At 46.8% G+C, this 24,306-nt stretch overlaps 1 protein-coding gene across 4 annotated transcripts in view; it reads left to right on the top strand.

Annotated features, from left to right (window-relative positions):
- The window catches only part of OLFM2 (olfactomedin 2), a 219,537-nt gene extending 195,692 nt beyond the window's left edge, over nt 1–23,845 (top strand). For all 4 annotated transcript variants that reach the window (XM_082208546.1, XM_082208544.1, XM_082208545.1 and 1 more), the window contains exons 4-6: nt 7,071–7,290; nt 11,818–11,924; nt 22,823–23,845. In XM_082208546.1, the coding sequence (XP_082064672.1) occupies nt 7,071–7,290; nt 11,818–11,924; nt 22,823–23,500 (1,005 nt within the window). In that variant the 3' untranslated portion in view covers nt 23,501–23,845. The remainder of the gene's footprint in view (nt 1–7,070; nt 7,291–11,817; nt 11,925–22,822) is intronic.
- Nucleotides 23,846–24,306: the final 461 nt, after the last annotated feature.

Raw genomic sequence — 24,306 nt, 5'->3', positions numbered from 1 at the left:
TAAGGTCAAACAGATTCCTCACTGGCCTTGCAGACAACTTCATTGTCCAGAAAGTGGGAGAAGCAACAAGAGGAACAGCCATTTTAGATCTGGTCCTAACCAATGTTGATGACCTGGTTAGTGGGGTAGAAGTGGAAGGATCATTAGGCGCGAGTGATCATGCTCTTCTGAAGTTTACTATACAGCGGAAAGGAGCAGCCAAGCATACTAGGACTCAATTTCTTGACTTTAAGAAAGCCGACTTCATAAAACTTAGGGAAGTGCTGGGTGAGATCCCATGGACAACAATACTAAAAGGAAAGGGAGTTCATGATGGCTGGGAGTTTGTTAAGAGGGAGATACTAAAAGCACAACGTCAGGCAATACCAATGAGACGGAAACATGGAAGGTGCCTAAAGAAGCCAGGGTGGCTATCTAAAGAACTTTTAACTGAATTAAGATTAAAAAAGGATGTGTACAAAAAAATGGAAAAGGGAGGAAACCACCAGAGAGGAATTCAAACAAATAGCCAGCACGTGTAGACACAAAGTCAGAAAAGCTAAAGCACAGAAGGAACTCAGGCTTGCTAGAGAGGTTAAAAGCAACAAAAAAGGCTTTTATGGGTATGTTCGTAGCAAAAGGAAGAACAAAGAAACAATGGGGTCACTCAGAGGAGAAGATGGTGAAATGCAAACAGGGGACACAGAAAGGGCTGAACTACTCAATGCCTTCTTTGCCTCAGTCTTCTCCGATAAAGAAAACAATGCCCGACCTGAAGAATTTGGAGCAAATGATTCAGCAAAGGAAACACAGCCCAGAATAACTAAGGAGATAGTACAAGAATATTTGGCTAGTTTAGATGTATTCAAGTCTCCAGGGCCAGATGAACTGCATCCAAGAGTATTAAAAGAACTGGCAGGTGTGATCTCAGAACCACTGGCAGTCATCTTTGAGAATTCCTGGAGAACAGGCGAAGTCCCGGCAGACTGGAGGAGGGCAAATGTTGTCCCTATTTTCAAAAAGGGGAAAAGAGAGGACCCAAATAATTACCGCCCAGTCAGTCTGACATCAATACCAGGGAAGATTCTGGAGCAGATCATTAAGCAAACAGTCTGTGAGCACCTAGAAAGGAATGCTGTGATCACCAATAGTCAGCATGGATTTCTGAAAAATAAGTCATGTCAGACTAACCTGATCTCGTTTTTTGACAGAATTACAAGCCTGGTAGATGAAGGGAACGCAGTGGATGTAGCCTACCTTGATTTCAGCAAGGCATTTGACAAGGTGCCCCATGATATTCTTGTAAAGAAGTTGGTAAAATGCGGTCTTGACTATGCTACCACTCAGTGGATTTGTAACTGGCTGACTGACCGAACCCAAAGGGTGCTCATCAATGGTTCCTCTTCATCCTGGAGAAGAGTGACTAGTGGGGTGCCACAGGGTTCTGTCATGGGCCCGGTCTTATTCAACATCTTTATCAACGACTTGGATGATGGACTCAAGGGCATCCTGATCAAATTTGCAGATGACACCAAACTGGGAGGGGTGGCTAACACCCCAGAGGACAGGATCACACTTCAGAACGACCTTGACAGATTAGAGAACTGGGCAAAAATAAACAAGATGAATTTTAACAGGGAGAAATGTAAAGTATTGCACTTGGGCAAAAAAAATGAGAGGCACAAATACAAGATGGGTGACACCTGGCTTGAGAGCAGTACATGTGAAAAGGATCTAGGAGTCTTGGTTGACCACAAACTTGACATGAGCCAACAGTGTGACGCGGCAGCTAAAAAAGCCAATGCAATTCTGGGCTGCATCAATAGGAGTATAGCATCTAGATCAAGGGAAGTAATAGTGCCACTGTATTCTGCTCTGGTCAGACCACACCTGGAGTACTGTGTCCAGTTCTGGGCACCACAATTCAAGAAGGACACTGACAAACTGGAACGTGTCCAGAGGAGGGCAACCAAAATGGTCAAAGGCCTGGAAACGATGCCTTATGAGGAACGGCTAAGGGAGCTGGGCATGTTTAGCCTGGAGAAGAGGAGGTTAAGGGGTGATATGATAGCCATGTTCAAATATATAAAAGGATGTCACATAGAGGAGGGAGAAAGGTTGTTTTCTGCTGCTCCGGAGAAGCGGACACGGAGCAATGGATCCAAACTACAAGAAAGAAGATTCCACCTAAACATTAGGAAGAACTTCCTGACAGTAAGAGCTGTTCAACAGTGGAATTTGCTGCCAAGGAGTGTGGTGGAGTCTCCTACTTTGGAGGTCTTTAAGCAGAGGCTTGACAACCATATGTCAGGAGTGCTCTGATGGTGTTTCCTGCTTGGCAGGGGGTTGGACTCGATGGCCCTTGTGGTCTCTTCCAACTCTATGATTCTATGATTCTATGACATCTGACTGAAGAAGGAAAGTGCTGGGAGACTCACACTGCAGGCCAGAGTCCTCTTACTCTTGGCAAGCATGTGATTCCAGAGAGCCAATTCCATGGTGCTGCCTGTTTATACAACTCTAAGATCTGCTGCACTCTCTTAGAACCAAAGTGGATATGTCACACTGCACTTCTGATTTTCTATGGGTTTTTGTTCTGTTCCTGCACCCTCCTTTCTTTCTTTCTCTCTCTCTCTCTCTCTCTCTCTCTTTTTTTTTTTTTTTACTAGTTTGTAGCCCCTTGTGGTTGCTTTGAAAGTTGGGGATGCTCTGGGAAACAGTGTTTCTCCCTTTGCCCTTTTCCTAATGTAAATATTCCTTCCTCTTTCTAAAGCGGCTGCTGTCGGCTACATACAGCAAGAAGGAAGAAAGGCAGGTATGGCACCTGAGAGGGCAATGAAGGAAAGTGTGAAAAGTCCCCCATAAGCTACATCTAGAGTGGTTCTCAGCCTGGCCACCACATTCTTGTGAGAAGCCTCTTGGCTGTGTATGCCTCCAGTCATCTGACCCCTCTGCTCCAGATACTTGCCACCTCTCATCCTGGCAGGGGTGGGGAACTGAGCCTTATCTAGAACCAGCTTGTTTACTACCCATGTTAGCTATGTCCTACTTCCAGCGTCAGAGGGAGTATTGCTGAGAATGGCGAGAAGAGTACCATTGCATTCAGATTCTGCTTCTGGGCTTCCCATGGGATACTGGACTTGGTGAGCTTCCGACCTGTCCAGCAGGGCTATTCTGTTATGTTTAGAGTGTGTATGATGTAGCTCTTGATGGCTTGGAGGATCTGTCCACAGGAGGAAGCTTGCTCTCTCTTGGTAAACATCTACAAGATTCCCACACCAAACCTTTGTAATGGGCTGGGTTCCCCCCTCCTTCAAACTGTGGGCGCAGCTTTCCCTGCTTAGGTCTTGCTCACTATCCCAAATGATGAGGGGTGTTATTTGGGGCTATAGTGAGGAATTAGGTAGTGTTTCTAAAGTGCTTGGAATGAACCAGAGTTAGCATAAGCATTATTATTGATTTTGAATCTGGAAGGCAAAATATGCCTTGTGCATATTTATGACTCCCTAACCATATTCCAGGAGTTCTGTCATCATTAACAGGCCTGTGGTAAACAAGATAGGAAGCCTTTGATCTTCATTAGGGGAAGGTGAAAGAGAGCAATGCAGTGTTTCTGTGCTTGAATGGAAAGAGAAACTAGCTGATGATATACTACTGTTTTGTAGCACACAAATTTAGGGATGTTGTCAGTGCCTGGCATCTCCAGGCAGTTGCTGAAGCCCCAGAAAGGTCCACTGCTGACATATTCCTAGGCTTCCAGGCACCATTTCTGTTTTCAACTGTGTCTTGGAAGATGACTCATCTTCTTGGCTATTTTGAGGTGAAATGGCCATTGCCACAAAAAAAGGGGCACTCATTTCCTACTCCCGCACAATGGCCCAGATGTTGTGCCAACTTCCTCTCACACACCCCCTGCGACCCAATATAGCAAGGAAGACTCAGAGGAGAGCAAGGTACAGGCTGGTTCACCCAAGGAAGATCTATTAGTACCTTCTCCCATGGCCTCCCTGCCAGAAGAAGGATCCCTTTCTTTCATCTCAGGAGTCATCAACAGCACTTCCTCAGCCTTGCAGAAGCCAGAGGATACAAAATCAAGCAAGAGCCTTTTCAAAAACAGAGCCAGCTCCTACAAGAAGGTGAGATCTTTTCAGGTTAGACAAGGCTTCTGCTCTTTGCTGAGATGACATCATACAGCAGATGCTATAGGTGGCAATAGGGCCACTATGAGCTGCCCATGGTTCTGACTTCCCTGACCCTTGCTTGAAGAGATGTGGCCTGACTCTATCCCAGAGGTTGGCAACATAAGGCCCATGGGCCAGAAGCGGCCAGTGAGGGTCGCTTAGCTGGCCCATGACCTGCCCCCAAACCCACTTGGCAAGTCCCTGCGTGCTGCGCTAAACCAGTGCGGCCCAGGGACTCTCTTCCGCTGCTCTGGAAATGGATTCTGCGCATGCCCAGTTGCCGGAAATCATGTCTGCACATGTCTGCGGTACCAGAAATCGCTTCTGCGCAGGCACGATTTCCAGCATCTGGGCAGGCGCAGACGCGATTTCTGGCGTTGTGCTGTGCCGGTCCAGCCCATGGATATCTCCGCAGGAGTGATCCGGCCCATGCCCAGTAAGCTTTGCCAACCCCTGACTCTATCCCTTTCTTCTGAGAGCCTACAGAACAGGATGAGGGGAGGAATGGCTACTGCTACCTAAATACTTTATAGTGGTGACAGTTACTCACCTCAAGCAGTGTCCTTATAGGAGGCAGGGTGCTGGCTGGAGCTGCAAGCACCAACAAATAACTCCTTCCCCCATGAATCCCAGGGTTGGGGTCTACCATTGTAGGTAAGGAAGCCCATTGAACAGCACTTTGCTGAGAACCTTCTCAGTCAGTAGAGCATGAGATTCTTAATCTCAGGGTTGTGGGTTCGAGCCCCACATTGGGCAAGGTGTTGGGTTAGATGGTCCTCATGGTCCCTTCCAACTCTACACTTCTGTGATTCTGTGATTATCATATGCATAACTATTCCACAGGTGAGTTTTGCCTAGATCCAGGGATTCCCATTTGTAGTCCACACTTCGCCTGAAGAACTCAGGATTATCTTATTATAGACTCACAGAATCCCATGAAGATGGTTAGGTTGAAAGACCCAGTGATTGTCACTGCTGAGCACAGAGAAGAGAAGCCAAGCCTCCATTCTTCACTTAAGACTGCCTATCCATTGTGAGGTAGGCCTCCATATACAGGCAAGGACTTTTTGTATCTGATTGCCTTTTTCAGCAGTCCTGCTTTATGGCACTGCATTTCCTCAATTACAGCAGTTTGCTACAGTTTTATTTTGTATTCTATGTATACACTTCTTTTAGGCAGGAATTAGCTGCTGAATCATAATTCAATCAATGAATATGAACAAGGATTAATCTGAGATGCGCTGACAAAAGTTAGTATTCTGCAGGGCTTTTTTTCCCCCCAGCCAAAACTCAGTTCTGGCACCTCTCAGGTGAGTGTCACTGCCATTCTAAGAGAACAAGTTCTGGCACCTCTTTTTCTGGATTTTTGTGTTTCATCAAACATGATGTTTTACCTTGGATCTTTCTCTAGTTTAAACTAGAAAATAACATGTCTGAGAGATTTCATGGATCACATTGCAAAATAGGATGCATAATGGAGATCAACTTTTCTGCAGTGGTGTCTAGTAAGTGGAAGGTCCTGGGAGGTCAGATTGTCTCCCTCATTTTTTGTATTCTGCCATTTATTGAAAATTTTCTTGCTTTACCCAGCTGTCTGATCACTGCTGCTTACATTTCCTTGGGAATACTTGTAGAATTCTAATACTCTCTGTTGGTTGTTATTTTGTCAATGTTTTAATCTGCTCTTTTGATATTTTCCTGTTGTTGTTCTGATTGGAGAATTGATACTAAATAAACTTGGCGTTAAACCTTCAAAGAATTGTGTCATAAACAATCAAAACAAGTCTCTGTGCCTTTGAGTGCTCAAGGGAAATATCACATGATGAAGAACAGTGTCCTGAAAATGCCCACAAGCTCTCATTCCAACATCATTCCTCTTCCCTCCCCCTCCCCATTTCCTTTTCTGCCATGTCTTCTAGATTGTAAGCCTGAAAGCAGGAGCTGCATTATTATTTACTGATTTGTAGGCCATTCTGGAAGCCTTCCATCTGTAAAGTCAGCAATAAATGATTTAAATAAAAATCAATAAATTCTTTAATCTTCAAGCTAGATATGACAGTAGTTCATGTGCTTGCTTTTTTCAATAAATGTTCTTTCCTTGAGCACAGAATTGCTTCCTGGAAATTCATACCAGATTTCATTCATGATATCTCAATGTTATGAACTAATGCTACACAAGCAAGTGGGTGAATTAAACCAAAAGGTCTCACTTATCTCAGCCAGTTAGTTTCTGGGTAATTGCAGGAATTTATCAGATGCTTTGCTGCTCTCAGGGACGTGGGTGGCGCTGAGGGTTAAACCACAGAGCCTAGGACTTGCCGATCAGAAGGTTGGCGGTTTGAATCCCCACGACGGGGTGAGCTCCCGTTGCTTGGTCCCTGTTCCTGCCAATCTAGCAGTTCGAAAGCACGTCAAAGTGCAAGTAGATAAATAGGTAACACTCCTGCGGAAAGGTAAACGGCATTTCTGTGCGCTGCTCTGGTTTGCCAGAAGCGGCTTAGTCATGCTGGCCACATGACCCGGAAGCTGTACGCCGGCTCCCTCAGCCAATAAAGCGAGATGAGCGCCGCAACCCCAGAGTCAGTCACGATTGGACCTAATGGTCAGGGGTCCCTTTACCTTTGCTTCTCTCACATGGCATGGTGTGAAAAGAGGGGTGGTCCTAAGGTCCTGCAGCCCTTGCATGGTAGCAGAATGCCAATGACTGGTTTGCTAGGGTAGGAAAGGGAAACCTGCTGCTCTCCAGCTGCTGTATTCCAACTCCCACCAGCCCCAGCCAGCATGGCCAATTGCCAGAGATGGTCATTATGGGATGTTGTATACCAGCATCACCTGGAGGGCCACAGGTTCCAAAGCCCTTTGCTAGTGTCCTTTTATTTCCCCTCTGATTTGTCATTTTCCCACCGGCAGGAACTAAAGGACAAAATGGCAGAACTGATGCCACTTATCCCTGTGCTGGACCAGTACAAGTCAGACACCCGCACCATCATGCAGCTGAAAGAAGAAGTGAGGAACCTTTCGGGCAGCTTGCTGCAGATCCAGGAAGAGATGGGAGCCTATGATTACGAGGAGCTCCAACAGCGTGTGCTGGTCCTGGAAGCTCGCTTGCATGCTTGCATGCAGAAGCTAGGTGGGTACTTTTGTGGGTCCTCTTCTCTCTTCCTCTGTGGACTGATTCACAAGCCACCCTCTAAGTGAGGTAGTAGATGTATTCAATCCTATTTTTGCCTGTTATTTCAGAGTTTGGGAACTTGGGCTCCTGCAGACATTGTTGGACTAAAACTGACCATTGCCTAAGTTGGCTGGGGTGATGGTGGGTGAAAGCCAACAACCTCTGAAGACCAACAGGGTCTTCATCCTTGCTCAGGAGCAGTGCTTTCAACCTCAAGGATGGGGATGATGGATGAGGATGAGGATGGGGATAATGGGAGTTTTAGTTCAACAACGTCCAGGGAGTTCAGGCTGAGGAACAATGTCCTAATGCCTTTGCCACTCTGGGAAAGCTGCCCGCAACCCTACCATAGAATTGCTCTTGTTTGTAAGACAAAGGATAGTTGTTGCTCATGCTTCCTATTGTGGCTAAGAAAGAAATGGCAGCTTAGATTGTCTCAGCAAGAGAGTAGTGGCCATTTTAATATTTCCCATGCCAATATGTCTGAAGAACTTCCCCTGCTAGTTTAGGCAAAATGTCTGCCTGGTCCAGCACCCTCTTTCTATCAGTAGCCAATCAGGTGCTTCTGTAAAACTTTCAAACAAGGGATGAGGACAATAGCCCCCTGCTTTCCTTTGTATTCAGCATCTAGTTCTCAGAGGCATACTATTCCTGAAAATGGAGGCTCCATTGTCTGTTGATAGAACTTTCCCATACCATCTTGCCAATGAGGAGCCACTGTCCAAGTCAAAGACTGAAGGGTGAAAGTACTTCTCCCCTGCCATATCTGCATTGCAGTCTGCAATGTAAAAGTCCCTCACAGAACTGAGTGTGGAAGGTAGATTTCCTTAGGGAATGTTATTAACTTTCCCTGGCTTTAGAGTTGGAACATCCAAAAAACAGAGCTGAGAGAGGTAAAGCACCACATCCTGAGATACTGACATTTTATCAACCTCAGATTCTGGCAAGACATACAGATTGCCCCACAGGAACTGGCAATTAGATCTGTTCAGGCACATTCAAGGTATTTGCCTGATTTTCCCTGGAGGGAAAATTCAGTCGGAGGAGAGCATAGCTTTGAACTGGGATCCTGGAATCTGGAGAAAATGAAGGCACTTTGACAGCACTTTGCACACAGATTTGTTTGTGAGCTGATTATCTGGTTTACAGATTAAGCAGACTGAGAGCTCACCAGCTCTGAGCTGCATGTGGCTGACCGCTTCCTCTCTCCGCCTTGCAGCAGAGTTGAGGTAGGAAAACTCAGGCTCTGTTATTATAGATGTTGTTACAGCAGTCATTGTGCAATGACACTTTACAAGACTGAATAAAGTAATGCCCTATTGTAAGCTTGGAAAACTTTAACACTAGGAGAATGATAACACATACATCTGTAACAATATAAAGAGCAAAGGGGAGAGAAAAGACACCTGGCTGAAAACGGAAGCATCAGCCAAGTGCATTTTCTCCTAAGCCTGAATTTCACAGCCTGCAATCAAGCCAAATAACAGACAACAGGAGTGCACCCCAGCGATCGAGAGGACGGCAAATGCATTTAATAAAGATGAACTAAGCACAGCATGTATCAATCCACTTCCCTACCAGCCAGAGCAATGGAGGTATTTTCTGTGCCTCCTCCACCTCCTCTCCCCTCCTCACTTGTTGTCAGCATCGGATACCACTTGGCAAACCTTTTTGGAGCCATTTTTTGTGTCTGCAGAGTTGCCTGTTCCTTGCACTGCTTTTGGCTAAATGTTGGAGGAAAACTGGTCCTCCCTTTGCACCTGAGCAACCAAGACCTGAAGTGGAAGGCTACACCCAGATGAGCAAAAGCCTGTCATTGGATGGGAGGGCATCCAGGCTCTCACTACCAGACATAGAACTCAAACTCCCAGCTCGGTTTCTGCCAGAGACTTTAATGCTTAAATCAGTGCAGGTACATGAGCAAGGCATGGTTACAAGGTATACCAGGTGCGCAAGAGGATTAGGTACTTGGCTAGGTGTATGCTGAGTTGTTGATCCAACAGGCAGTGGTGTAGCATGTGTTGGCAGCACCCAGGGTAGGGCAAGGATTGCGGCTCCTAACCCCCTTGCAGGCATTGTTTGGGAGGCAACGTGCAGACTTGGCTGCTGCTCATGGAGATTGCCTGCCAGTGGCCACGTTTGCCCTCTCAGCTCAGTGAGCTCCCAGCAGGAGTAGCAGCTGGTGCTCCTTGGTGGGCTTAGCAGCTGCAGCAGGTCTAAGAGGAGGGACACAGAGAGCAGGCTGAGGCACCAAGTGCAGCTCTTCCCTGGCCACCTTTCCTGGCCATGTAGTGTGTGGGCTGGTGCTGGTGGGTCCTGGGCAAGCAGACAGCTCTCCTCTCTGTGCTCCCTCTGTGAGGTGTGCACTTCACTGGGACGGAGACCCTGGGGAAGAACTGGTGCAGGCCAGGAAAAGTCAGTGCTCCAGCCAGCAGGAGTTCCACCCACCTGGGGTGGAACATCCCTTTGCCTGTTAGGAGAAGGGGATGCCACCACAGCCCCAAAGGCCTGGCCCAGCACAGCTCACCTACCCGCAGCTCTGGAAGGTGGCAGTCATGTGGCCTTGGCAAAGGGAGCCTGTCGTGGGGGTGCCAGGTTGTGCCTCCTCAGAATTCTGCACCCAGGACCACAGCCTCCCTCAGCCCCATGCTACGCCCCTGCCAACAAGCAATATGCTGGCTGCACCTCCTATTTGAAGGAGAGGAAGACATGGCACTTAGCATGGCAACAACCTGTGCCCCAAGGCTGGGTAGGGAAGCAGGTACGTCTCTGAGTGGGCTGAGCTTGTAAGGTCTATTCATGAGGTGGAACAGCTCAGCATCTGATTTGCTCTCAATAGGCTCCTTCTCTGACGGGGGCTCATCCCTGACAGGGGGAGGCACTGGGGGCAGTTCTATGTCAGGAGGGATCAGACTAGGGGTGTCCAGTTGCACCAGAGCAGAACAATCCTCTGCTACCCCAACTGGCTGGATCAAGCTCATCGTATTACACACTGCTGCCAATCCATTTCCTGGATTTCTTTGGGTCTTGCCAACACTTCCTCCATTCCAGTAGGACTCCACCTCTCTGATCTCCACCCATTATTCCTCAGGATCAGACTACCTCCTTCATGACACTTTCATATGGGGCTCATGACAGAGAGTACCCCAGCCTCAGAAGCTCACTTATGGCAGAAAATGAGGAAATCATACATCTGAATGTTCCCCCGCAGGTATAAATTTCCCACTCGTGAAGAGATGCCAGAGAGAAATCTAGGTTAAAACCTTCTCTCTCCCTGGGCAGGAAGTTCTTCCCGTGAAGGAACTCCTCCAGCTGTACCACATACTGATGCTGCATGTTTGAGCCAGATGTAATGTGGGTAATGTTGATAGAACCTTTATAAAGGGCAAAGCCAGTTCTGTGTGCTGAAATCTAAATGCAACCCATGGGGGTATCTGGAGCAAACTCTTGCCTCTATTAGCTGCTACACCATATGTTTTTCTTTTCCAGGCAGCAGCTGCCGTGAGCTCTCTTGGGCTCGTGAGCTCAGACTGTTTTGCTGCACTGCTGATACCTTGCGAATAATAATCTGCGTGTCATGTGGGCCTTACTGCTGTGCTGAACAGAAAATAAAAGATGCAGAGATGTCAGAATATCACTAGGGTGCACTTATCAGAGGGGCAATTCAGATGAGTCGCCACACATCCAGCTTGCAATGCATCTCACGTTTACTGCATTACTGCAAAGTGCTGGGAAAATGGGTGGAAGAGAATCCGCAGGGCAAACGTGCATCTTCATTTGCGGCCTGTGGGTTCTGCTGCTGATTCAGTGGTATGGTTGCTTAACCGAGAGCTGAATTATCACAGAGTATACAGTGCACAGTCTGGACATATTGAACTCATTCAAATATGGCACTGAAGAATTCCGAATGCTTTTGGAATTCAACTTTGAGAGGCTGTGGTTTTCTAAATTGGAAAAAAAAATGTTTTGTTCAAGTTAAGCCAACAGTGTTGATCATGCAGTAATATCAGTGCTGAAGTAAGGCTCAGGGGATTTTTTGAGCAGGAACTCAGGGGAACTGAGTTCCCTTAACCTTTTAAAATTAAATATCCCCCCCCCCCGTGGGGGCCGGAATGGATATACACCCAATGCCTGAGCCAAAAATCCATCTATATTTGTAATCAATAAAGTTGTGGCCTTTTCTAATCCAGGCGATTGCCTGCTTGAGTTTATTAATCATTCACAGTTAGCCACTGCACGGGGGGTTGGGGGTGGCACTGCAATTGGGCCCAAACAAACAAACTTTTGTCCCCTCACAAAAGAACAGTGATTTGTCCAGGGCTGCCCAGGGATCCCATAGCCAAAGAGGAATCTCAACTCGGGTCTCAAGACAAAAATCTTCCTGGTGGGCCACATTGTTTTTCCTTGGCCAATGAGACCTGCTTCCAGCTTTTCCCTTCTCACATGTCCTCTAAGCCTCTCATCCCTCTCTGTTTTGTACTTCAGGGTGTGGAAAGCTTACAGGGGTAAGCAACCCCATCACCATCCGGGCATCAGGCTCCAGATTTGGCTCTTGGATGACGGACACCATGGCCCCAAGTTCTGACAGCCGGGTGAGTGCATGAGAGACAAAATTTCCCCTAGGCTCACTTATTTAGAATCAAGGATGGATTGCTCTCAGGAGACTCTGGAGAGGCTCGTAAGTGAGGTTGCTGGCTTGTACGTCAACAGCCCACAACCCAGAAGGTTAGTGTTTTGTTTAAACCTAGCACAAATATAAATTAGACTAAACTCACAGAATTTCCCCAGGTTATTTGATTTTAATGAGTGAAACCTGACTAAAGGAGCACAAAACCTGTACCAAACACATGGCATAAAGTCATCTGTCGGGATTGTAGGATAGAAGATTAGCAAAAGGCAGAGGGGAGAAAATGGTGCTACTGAACAGGGGAAGGGGTGTGGCTCAAGGGGAGAGCATCAGCTTTGCGTGTCCAAGATTGGAGGTTTGAGCCTCAGCAACTCCAGGAAAGGCTGAGAGAGATTCCCAGCCTGAAATCCTGAATGCTGCTGCCAGTCAGTGTGGACTATACTGAGCTAAATGGACCAATGGTTTGACTCTGCATAAAGCAGCTTCCTATCCTCCTAACATCTTAGGAGAGAGAAGGGGAACTCTTGCCACTGTTGTAAACAAAATCTGCCCTTTTCCCCTTATGGGGGACACAAGAGCCCTTATAGAGTCCTTACATAGGTTCCCTATTGGTAGGAGAAAATAACAGAGACCAACCAGAGAATATTGAGAAGCAAAGCAGCTCGTAAGCCTGGTCTTTATTGATCTGTTGCAACAGGATGCTCCCCTCATGCGCAGGAAAGGAGGAGGACCCCGAAGCAAGGTGTGCCTGCCCTTATATAGACATTTTAAATTCCCTGTCCTGGAGCTCAAGACCACCCCCCAGAAACATCATACATACATCACAGAAAAGGCGGTCTACAGCAGAAATTTGAATGTTGTTGTTTTTCCTGTCTGCCAGGTTATCTGATAATGCCTTATCTGATTGCCTTTCGTGGTAGTCTGCCCATTCCTTTGAAATGGTGATTACCCAATTCCTGTAACAAGGAAGGTTTTTTCACCTCCTCCCTCCTTGCAGAGAAACATTTGGTCAGCTTGGGAGTCAAAATGGTTTCAGGACTGTCTTCCTGTGCTGCTTCAGACATGTGGTTTATATATTTATGTACGTGTTTGCTTGGTACATTTATGAACATTTATTATATATCTAAGACCTTTAAATTCTTATACCACCACTTGACATTGGACTTGGACTTAGAGGTGGGGTATGGGAGTATTATGCTCTATTACTTCTGACAGTAATCTCAACTGGCCCAGAACCCCTTTCCTTTTCTGTTCCTCAGATTATTCTGGTGGTGGGTTGGAGTCACAGCCGCACCGTATACGTAAAGCACTTTTATGCCACTTGTACAGGCCTGGTTCCCCCTGTGGTGTAGTGGTTAAGAGCGGTAGTCTCGTAATCTGGGGAACCGGGTTCGCGTCTCCGCTCCTCCACATGCAGCTGCTGGGTGACCTTGGGCTAGTCACACTTCTTTGAAGTCTCTCAGCCCCACTCACCTCACAGGGTGTTTGTTGTGGGGGAGGAAGGGAAAGGAGATTGTTAGCCACTTTGAGACTCCTTTGGGTAGTGAGAAAGCGGGATATCAAATCCAAAGTCGTCGTCGTCGTCCTCCTCCTCCTCCTCCTCCTCCTCTTCTTCTTCCCTGCCCAAAAATCCTGGGACCTGTAGTTTGGGACCTGTAGTTTAAGGGTGCTGTGAATCATAGCTCTGTGAGGTATAAACTACAGCATCCAGGATTTAAATTACTAACACCCTTGGTTCCCCACCCCCCATCCTGGAACTTGTGGTCTGATAAGTTTGATGCAAATTATAACTCAATGAAGAAGAAGAGTTTGGATTTGATATCCCGCTTTATCACTACCCTAAGGAGTCTCAAAGCAGCTAACAATCTCCTTTTCCCTTCCTCCCTCACAACAAACACTCTGTGAGAATTTTTTGTTGGGGAGCTATGGTATAAATGTGCTTTAAATGTATGGTGCGGACATAAATTGAGAGGGGGAAATGGCCTAGTGGCAGCAGTGGAGGTATTGGGCTGGATTGAGATCTTATCTCAACTGAAAAGGTGAAAGATTTATACAATCTGTTGAGTAGTCAGAGGATTATCTCTTATCTTTCCACCTTCCCAATGCATCCCCAATTATCAACCTTTTTGTAAAAGAGGGTTTGGGAGTGGCCTGGAAAACAGAGCTTCCTCCTGTCTAAAAGATAAAGGTAAAGGGACCCCTAGCTCTTTTTCCTGGTCACACCAAAAGCTGACAGAGAAGCTGGCTGTTTAAACAAACACACACAGTTTTCCAACAAAAGTATGGGATGACTAAGTCAGCATCTTTTATAACTTAATTTACATTGGTTTTGCAGTTCAGCTTAATTGATGCTCTGTGAGAAATGTACGGGTTTGAAAGTGGCCAATGTGGTCCCTAGGAAATTCAGAATCCCTATTGTAGGCAAAAAATGAAAAATGGGATAGCAGAAATGTTAACGGTTGGAAATTAGTCTGGTAATAAGAAGCCTAAGCATAGATTAAGTGATGTTGTGTGGCTGTCCCTGTGCTCCTCTAGGAGATAGGGCAGGACCACAATCTTAGTGTCATCATTTATCATGAGATTTATAGTAAATTGAGTATAATGAAAATTATGAGTAAAAGATTTTCCGCTGAATTTGAAATTTAATTTATCTGCTGAAACTTAATTTGTCTCTCCAGTTTCAACGTGAGATTTATAGCACTGGATTTGCAGAATTAAAAATATACCATCCCTTGCAGCATTTAAACTGGAAACTTATTGCAATGGCTTGGGTCTCTCCCACACACGCGAGACGACTCCGGCAGTTAATTATTCCAGATTTCTTAGTCAAATCAAAAGGTCCCATTTGGAGCTCCGCTAATCTCCGTCATCCTCAGAAAGCACAGTTGCCCCCTTTTCCCCCGACAGGAAACCCCCCACCTTCTCTTCCTGCCCTGTTTGCGCCTCTCGGACACTCTTGTGAGTCTACGAGATTTTGGAGGGGGCCGGATCTGGCCCAATAACTGCCTAAATCCGGCCCTTGGATGGTCCAGGAATCAGCGTGTTTTTACATGAGTAGAATGTGTCCTTTTATTTAAAATGTACAGTATCTCTGGGTTATTTATGGGGCATATAAATTCATTCATTCCCCCCCCCAAAAAAAAATATAGTCCAGCCACCCCACAAGGTCTGAGGGACAGAGGGACCGGTCCCCTGCTGAAAAAGTTTGCTGACCCCTGCTCTAGCTGCTACAATCACTTGGAGACTTCTCTTTCCACCTAAACATTAGGAAGAACTTCCTGACAGTAAGAGCTGTTCGACAGTGGAATTTGCTGCCAAGGAGTGTGGTGGAGTCTCCTACTTTGGAGGTCTTTAAGCAGAGGCTTGACAACCATATGTCAGGAGTGCTCTGATGGTGTTTCCTGCATGGCAGGGGGTTGGACTCGATGGCCCTTGTGGTCTCTTCCAACTCTATGATTCTATGATTCTTTCATGGGCTCCTATGTTAACCGAGGCTTGATGTCAATTTCAGTCAATATAAGCCCTTATAAACTTTTGCAGGATCACATATTCCCAGTTTTCAAGGACTTGGCAAAGTCCTGTGGCTCCATAGAAAAATGATTTATTGAGAAGAAATCTAAACAGGCTCCCCTCCCTTCCACCCCAGCTCTGCAGAAGAGACCAAGGAGGCGAACTTCGTCTGATCATCCTCCAAGTGTGAAATCAATCTTGCCCACCTCTTGCTATCACAATGCTTCTTCAGTTATTAAAAACTACTCGAGCGTTTGATCAGCAGAAAAAGAGTGAAAATGTGTTTTAACTCTGTAAATTAAAGGAGAGAAAACATTTAATAATACAAGCATAAATCATCCATAAAGGTTGGGATATGTTTACTCAGTCTTTGCAGTTGAGCTTTTTGGCATGATAAAGCAGAGGGAAACAAGTGGGAGACAAAATTTGGATGGCAGAAAGCCCATGATGAATGAGTTACTTGGCCAGAGTTTACAAGCAGCATTCACAGACTCGGTATCTTCAGTTAATAGAACATAGGTAACAGAATGGGCTTGATAGCCCAATCATCTGATTCAATACAAGCAGTGGGGCTGGGGGAACGTATGTATGCATTGGTGGCTGGTGCCCATTGTTATTGGTTGGGCAGAACCAACAGTAGGCAAAACCAGTAATGGGCAGAGCCAACTAATTCTAGTTTGTCTCCATCCTCCTCCCAGCTGAGACAAAGGAAGTAGAAGCTGACAGTCAGTGCCACCTCCAGGATTGGCTGCAAACTGGTGGAGCAGCATCCCATTTGGCCCAATGGGACCTTGAGCCCCCAAGCCACACATTGCCCTCATGGCTATGAGGTGGTCAGCTTGGTTACCATTTTTCTCTTGAGAAGTACATAGAGCTGAAGGTGAAAGTTGGAAGAGTGACAACCTTCCCCACTTCCAGTTTCAGCTCTATGTGCTTTTTCAAGACTCAGATTAATTCTTCTGGATATGACTTTTCCCCAGATCCATTGGAAAAGTGATGTGTTTGTGCACACTTTCTCTCTTTTGTGATCTGGGGATGGGAATTAAAAGTGACCAGAGTGAGTAGTAGCCATGGCACTTGCTCAAAAATAAAATGTACCCATGGGAGGATGAAGGAATCCAGACTAGCTTTCTCCAAGAGATGCTGGTTCTCTGTATTCTAGAATGGCATGCTCCAAAAAGGGTTGTATCACATGATTTTATAGATATATAGATTATCACCAAGAACATTGCAGGTATTCTGCACAAGGACAGGCTAACTATATAGCTGACTGGGCAGTCTACCCATAGACTGGTTGGTAGGGGACTTATGTCCTGGACCAATGCATGTTGGAATTCATGAAGACAGATCTCCCATGGCTGCAATGGCTGAGTTGTGGCCAGTAGCCCAGATCACTTTAGACATGGACATAGGCTAGGGATCACATGGAATCTAGGCTTCATGTCCAACTTCCACTGCCATCTCAAATTCATGTCTGTCTTAGCAGTGTAGATACCCTAGGATGAAGGGGACACCTTGTAAATACTAGCTACTGGAAACCACAGGAGAAGAGAATGCTGATGTGCTCAAATTCTGCTTGTGGGTTTCCCACTGGTATCTGGTTGGCCACTGTGAGAACAGGATGCTGGATTAGGTGGGTTAATGGCCTGATCCAGCAGGACTCTTTGTATGTTCTTATCTCCCAGATGAGTCACAAATGAGGCCCCAGAACTGGAATGTCAAGATAGTCTAAACTAAGAGGATACACCAGTCCTTGGAAGGAGAAGGCAAGATAGAAATGTGATCAGTAACTGGGAAGTTACATGAGAGACTGGATTCCTGGTTGAACTGGAATTTGAAAAGGGTTTCCCCTTAGGCAGAGCTGGCCACATTGTCTACTATCCTACATAGCCTCTTTGGATTTAACCAGCTCTCTCTTGAGATATTTCCACCAGGAACACTATTCTAAAACCTGACATATGTAACAGTTAAACAATAACTCCAGGTTTCAGGGGACTCTCAGCAAGTGCTCCTGTTGGACCCCCTCCAACATCGGTGGGCCCCTTGCCACTATCAACTGCAGTAGGTGTCTCTGAGACACCAGTGTGGTGTAGTGGTTAAGAGCGGTAGTCTCGTAATCTGGGGAACCGGGTTCGCGTCTCCGCTCCTCCACATGCAGCTGCTGGGTGACCTTGGGCCAGTCACACTTCTTTGAAGTCTCTCAGCCCCACTCACCTCACAGGGTGTTTGTTGTGGGGGAGGAAGGGAAAGGAGATTGTTACCACTTTGAGACTCCTTTGGGTAGTGAGAAAGCGGAATATCAAATCCAAAGTCGTCGTCGTCGTCGTCCTCCTCCTCCTCCTCCTCTTCTTCTTCCCTGCCCAAAAATCCTGGGACCTGTAGTTTGGGACCTGTAGCTTAAGGGTGCTGTGAATCATAGCTCTGTGAGGTATAAACTACAGCATCCAGGATTTAAATTATGTTAAGAATGTTAGCCGCTTTGAGACTCCTGAAGGGGAGTGAAAGGCGGGATATCAAGTCCAAACTCTTCTTCTTCTTCTTCATTTAAAATTTCCCACAGTGCCCCTGAAGCAAGTGGTGCTCCAGAGCAGTCTTTTCCAACCTCATGCCTTCCAGCTGTTGTTGGACTGCAACTCCCAGCATTCATGGCCATTGAGCAGGGCGGCTAGGACTGATAGGAGCAGCTGGAGGGCAGCAGGTTGGGAAAGGTTGCTCCAGGGCATTATGGGGAATTTAAAATGGTGGTTCATTGACCTAGCATTAGGATCACAGGGGAGGAATTAACACTGGTGGATCCCCAGCAGTTATCTGAGGGAGGTGGGAGCTGAGGAGGCTAATTTTAATGATCAAGTCAAATGATCAAGCTGCAAACCATAGTTTTTGCACTCTCAGTCTTCAGTCCCATCCGATTAACTTCTGGTGATAATGCAAACTTTCTCAGTGTCTTCTTTCTAGTTGACAGTTGGCTCCAGGGGACTTGGAAAGCATGCGTGTTATATGTCTGGCTGTATCTCTCCCTCTCCCACTATGCCTTTCCTTTTGAGTGAATTATATTTTAAATTTCAAAAGGTAGCCCTGAGCTTTGGAGAGAAAGAGAGGAGGGGAGGGGGAGGGATCCAGTTTAGGCACCAAACACAGCTAATCCGATGCAGGGAGATGTCAGCTGCTCCATCAAATGGGTTTAATTGTTTAAAGAAGAATGAAAGGGGAAGAGAAAGGCACAGATCCCTGGGGCTGCTCTGCTGAGCCCCCGTGTTAGGCAGAGAGCAAAGAAGCCTCCGGCAAAGTTTATACACTCAAGGCTTCCTGTCTCCTTTGCCAATGTTTGAAGCAAACAGTGGAGCTCTCCAATCTGGCATCTGGTCAGGGCCTGTGAGAGCTGATGATGAGCATGTTAATGGTCTGGACCAATTGTGCAGCTGACAATGAGCTGAGATTGGGAGGATGTACTGCTTGGGCTTCAAAAGTGCATGCCAAGTTGCTGTGATGCAGAAGGCAAAGGGCATTTGCAGGGGACTGCCATTGGGTCCCACTAGCTAACTGCCCCTTGCAACCCTTGCTACCAGGTTATTTTTCACCATCTCCCACCACAAGCTTATTCTCCGAAGGGAAAACACAGAGAGAGCTATGAAGGCAAGCTACAGTGAAAGACTCGGCAAGCAAGGAGAGGGTTAAGCAGAACCTGTTCTCTCCTGCACATTCCCCATCCTGCATTGTGACTATGAGCTCCATCCCAGGATGTCAGAGATCTACACTGGGGTGACTCGGCTTGTGATCAGCGCTTGTGCTGACTGCCCAGAGGTCACATTTCAGAGATGGTTGCCATCTTGCATGTGGCACCATAGTTGAGTATCCTATCTGGAAGGAGGAGCTTGCTCCACAGGTGCACCAGTGTCCTGTGCTGGAGCAATCTCATGCACCCTCTGGGGATCAGAGGGAGAGAAAGAAGGCCTTGATCTGGGTCTGCACAATGCCCAGGGCCTTTTCAAGTGAAATGGTCTGCACACAGGGTGCAACAAAATCTTAGAGCAGATACCAGTAGTACATGTGGAAAGGATCTAGGGGTCTTGGTGGACCACAAGCTTAACATGAGTCAGCAGTGTGATGCAGCAGCAAAAAAAGAGCTAACACTATTCTAGGCTGCATCAACAGAAGTCTAGTGTCCAGATCAAGGGAAGTCATAGCCCCACTCTCTTCTGCCACCTGTCATGGTCAGACCACACTTGGAATACTCTGTCCAATTCTGGGCACCACAATTTTAGAGGAATGTTGACAAGCTGGAAGGTGTGCAGAGGAGAGCAAACAAAATGATTAAGGCTTATGAGGAACAGTTGAGGGAGCTGGATATGTTTAGCCTGGATAAGAGGAGACTGAGAGGAGATATGAGAGCCATCTTCCAATATCTCACGGGCTGTTATATGGAGCAAGCTTGTTTGCTCCTTCTCTGGAAGGTAGGACTTGAATCAATGGCTTCAAGTTACAAAAAAGGAGATTCTGACAAAACTTCAGGAAGAACTTTCTGACACTAAGAACTGCTCAAGGTACCCCTGTGGAAGCAGTGCAGAGAAAGATACAACCAGAGGGTGGAGTGTGAAGAAGGAACCAGGGGAATGATTGCAGATACTAGAAGTGTGCAACAACCACAGGATTGCAAAGCATTGAGCAGCAATGCTCTGCCTTCCAGGCTTCTTACTAATCTGGTTCCCCAAGGGGTGGAGCTGAAGTTTTAACTGTTTGTGTGCTGTCTGCAGCTTTGCTTCCCATTTGCTATTGTTGCAAAACACTTCTGATCCTTCAACTGGCCCAAGTGTGGCAGTTCTAGCAGTTTTTCTCAACCTTTCATGAAAAGCTGCATGTATCGAAATTCTTTCTTCTACACAGCTGCTGTACAGAAGTACAGAAGTGCAATGAAGGGTTTCCTCCTTTGTGCCTGGGGGCACCTTCTGTGCAGCTCCCCATGCAAAGGCCGTGCTCCCAGCCCAGCCGCTTCCCTCACCTGCTGCATTCAGGGAATACATTGCTTTAGGAACAGGCACCTCTGGCCATTTGGGTCTCTCAACTACTGCATTCTTCAGTTATGTTCTTCACATTTAAAAAGTACTCATGAAAATTCATGAGCCTTTTAGTGCTTTTAGAGCCTTTTCTAATATACACATTTTAGCATGCAACTTTTGTGTAATAAACAGTACCCATCTTTGCTAGCAGTCTAATGCATTTGATGTATTCTTTTTGCTAATCCATAAGCATTTTTATGCACACTTTCTGCTAAATGATGCATTTTTGTACATATTTGGCTGGAGACTGCACTGCAAAATTTAAGGATGGGGGGGATGTAGGCCATAGGAGCCAACTCTTCAGCCCCCCCCCCATAAAATATTTGAGGCAGCCAAGCCATCTAAAATTGATGGGCATTGCCATTCAAATGGTGTGCATGCACCACATCATGTGATCGATTATGCAGGGTGAGGCTTACCTGCCCCCCCCCCAATATTTTATTCACTTTCTTCCTCTTCTCTAAGATGATAATACTAACAATAATACTAGAAAATGATGGGTGCTGCTGCCAGTGGCCATACCAGAAAAATGAGGGGCTCAGAAGGGCAAATTTTATTTACAGGTAGACAAGTTGTGGCGCTGTGGTTTAAACCACAGAGCCTAGGACTTGCCAATCAGAAGGTTGGCAGTTCAAATCCCCACGATGGGGTGAGCTCCCATTGCTCGGTCCCAGCTCCTACCCACCTAGCAGTTCGAAAGCACGTCAAAGTGCAAGTAGACAAATAGGTACCGCTCCGCCGGGAAGGTAAACGGCGTTTCCGTGCGCTGCTCTGGTTTGCCAAGAAGCGGCTTAGTCCTGCTGGCCACATGACCCGGAAGCTGTACGCTGGCTCCTTCGGCCAGTAAAGCGAGATGAGTGCCACAACCCCAGAGTCAGTCACGACTGGACCTAATGGTCAGGGGTCCCTTTACATTTATCTTTAAGTTGTGTCCCGAATGTTATGATTTTGCAAAGAAAAAATAATAGTATGCATTAAGGACAGGAGTCTAGCAATTGAGGAGGCAATTGGGGAAGGGCTGTATCCTTGGGGCTGGGGCAATTTCCTCCCTCTGGCACTGCCATGGCTCTTGCTGGTGTGCTTGAAGTGTGCCCTAAGTCTGGCTCTCAAAACACCCACCAGCTGAAGAAAAGTGGACTACATCCAGGTAGGCAGTCACCAATGACCACATAAGCACAGCCACATGTTGTTATGTGAAATGTGAATTTTTGGATGACATGGTGTTTACAAGTGTTTCTGATGAAACCAATTAATAAAGAGCTTTTCAAGAGCCTATTAACACTTAGTACCCTGGAAGGAGATCAACACCATCCTTCAAGTCTTTTAACAGCGGCATGGATGGCATTTTTGCCTGCCCCTTTGGGTGGCTTTCGCTTTCGAACCTTAGCTTCTAATTTCCAATTGATTACTTAATTGTGGACGGCATGTGAAAAGCGCCCATTTTTCAAGTAACCACTACCGCAGGGTGGGGAGACTTGTCCTTGCCCCCACTCATACCTGCGCCTCCAACCACCCCAGTCCAGTGAACAGCTGGATTAAGGGGACTTTGTTATCTTTCTGCATGAAAGGCCAACCCAAAAAGGGTGTTGATGGGGCAAAATCCTGATTTCAGAAATGCAACTCCTCCTAAATTCTACCTGCTCTGCTTTTGGTTCAGAACATCCAAACGAGCCTGCTCGGGATGGTGCAAGACATCTTCCGCACCCCATCTTTGATGCTGAAGTGGGCAGAGCAGGGCAGGGCACCTCTTGCGAGCCGCCCCTTTGGGGTCTGAGGAATTAGGGAAGGGGAGGCAGAAGCCCTTGCAGGACGCCCTTCCTCTGACTCCCCCACCCCCACCCCACCTAATGAGCTGCTGAAAGGGAGAAGGTTCCAGTGCACGTGGCTAGCGGGACTCTCCAATTGGCCAGCTGCACCTCAAGACCCCCATTCATTAATAAATTAGGAGTCAAATTAAATAGAGAGATTACAGTGCCCTCTGGTCATTTAAAGCAACACATGCATTAACTAGAAGCTTAAGAAAAGGAAATGTGCCTGCTTTCTTCCAACAAGGGCCACCACTAGAAAGGCCTCTTCTTGCGCATCTCCCTTGGGTGGGACACACAGAGAAGGGCTTCTGGTGAAGATCTTAGGGTCTGGGCTGGAAATTTAAGTGGGGTAGATGATGCTCTCTTTTTTCCATTTAGATTTTCAGGTTTGGACCTCAAAATACCTGTTCTTCCTATAGCTACACTGAAGTGACCTGGTACAGAGTAATCTCATCAGGGCCCATTCTAATGCCCCTTGTTCTCTTCCTTAGGTCTGGTACATGGATGGCTACTACAAAGGCCGTCGTGTCCTGGAATACCGTACACTCAATGACTTCATCACAGGCCAAAACTTTGTCCAGCACCTGCTGCCTCATCCCTGGGCTGGCACCGGCCACGTGGTCTTCAATGGGTCCCTCTACTACAACAAGTACCAGAGCAACATAGTGGTGAAGTACCATTTCCGTTCGCGGAGCGTGGTCGTGCAGCGCAGCCTCAACACCGCTGGCTACAACAACACCTTCCCCTACTCCTGGGGTGGCTTCTCAGACATCGACTTCATGGTGGATGAGAATGGGCTCTGGGCAGTCTACACCACCAACCAGAATGCTGGCAACATCGTAGTAAGCAGGATGGACCCTGTCACGCTGGAGATTCTCCGTAGCTGGGACACCGGCTACCCCAAGCGGAGTGCAGGTGAATCCTTCATCATCTGCGGGACCCTCTATGTGACCAATTCACACCTGGCTGGGGCTAAGATCTATTTTGCCTACTACACAAACACTTCTAGCTATGAGTACACAGATATTCCCTTCCACAATCAGTATTCCCACATATCCATGTTGGACTACAACCCCCGGGAGAGGGTCCTCTATACCTGGAACAATGGCCACCAGGTCATCTACAACGTGACTCTTTTCCATGTCATCAAGACTTCAGGAGAGTTATAATCCCATAAGCAAAGAGGCCTCAACTCTCTCTCAGTTGTCATTTTTGTTCATTTTCTCTCTTCTCCTTGTGGGTTTGGGAGGTGGGGGAGCACTGCGGCCTGCAAACTCAGTGGCCTGGGAAAACACTCCGTGATGCCATTATTTCTACATAATAAAGCAAACAGATTTCTTCTTTCTCTTTCTCTCTCTTTCTCTCTTTTCTCTCTTTCCTGTGGTTGATGACGCATGGATCTGGTTTGGGGCTTCTTTGGCGGCGGGGGGGGGGTGGCGGCTATTTTTTATTTTTTTATTGATTTTATTTTATTTATTTACCGGTGGCAAATAAAGACAATCTCGTTGAGGTTAGATGGAGTTTGGGCCCTTCTTGGTTCAATGAATGACTTGGATGCTTGGAGATATTCAGGGTTCCAACTGGGGATATGGGCATTGGCTTTCAAAACAAAGATCCAGCCTTTCCCTTTGAAAGCTCCAAGGAAACGCAAGAGGAAAATCATCCTTGGGAGGCTGTGAGCTCCAGTTCAACCCTCTCTAAAGCTATGATTTGGACTACAGCCCCAACCAGCGTGTGCTAACTGGGGATGATAGTTATTGTAGTCCAAAACCTTTGGATGTCTTCAGGTTGGCAAAGGCTGTGCTAAGGGCTTCTTCTGTGGGAGTTTGCCTCCCATCAGCTAGGCTGGCTCCATCTCCCTAGGGAAGACAGCTTGGTTCACTTTTAATGGGAACCAATGTAATTCAAATTCCCTGAATCAATACGCAACCCGAAATTCAGGTATCTCTCAGGTCCTCCTTGCAGGCTTCCCCCT

The sequence above is a fragment of the Podarcis vaucheri genome, assembly GCF_965113315.1.
Source record: "Podarcis vaucheri genome assembly, chromosome: 2".
NCBI classification, from domain to species: Eukaryota; Metazoa; Chordata; class Lepidosauria; order Squamata; family Lacertidae; genus Podarcis; species Podarcis vaucheri.
Note: the sequence above shows the minus strand (reverse complement) of the source record. Positions and strands in the feature narration are given on the sequence as shown.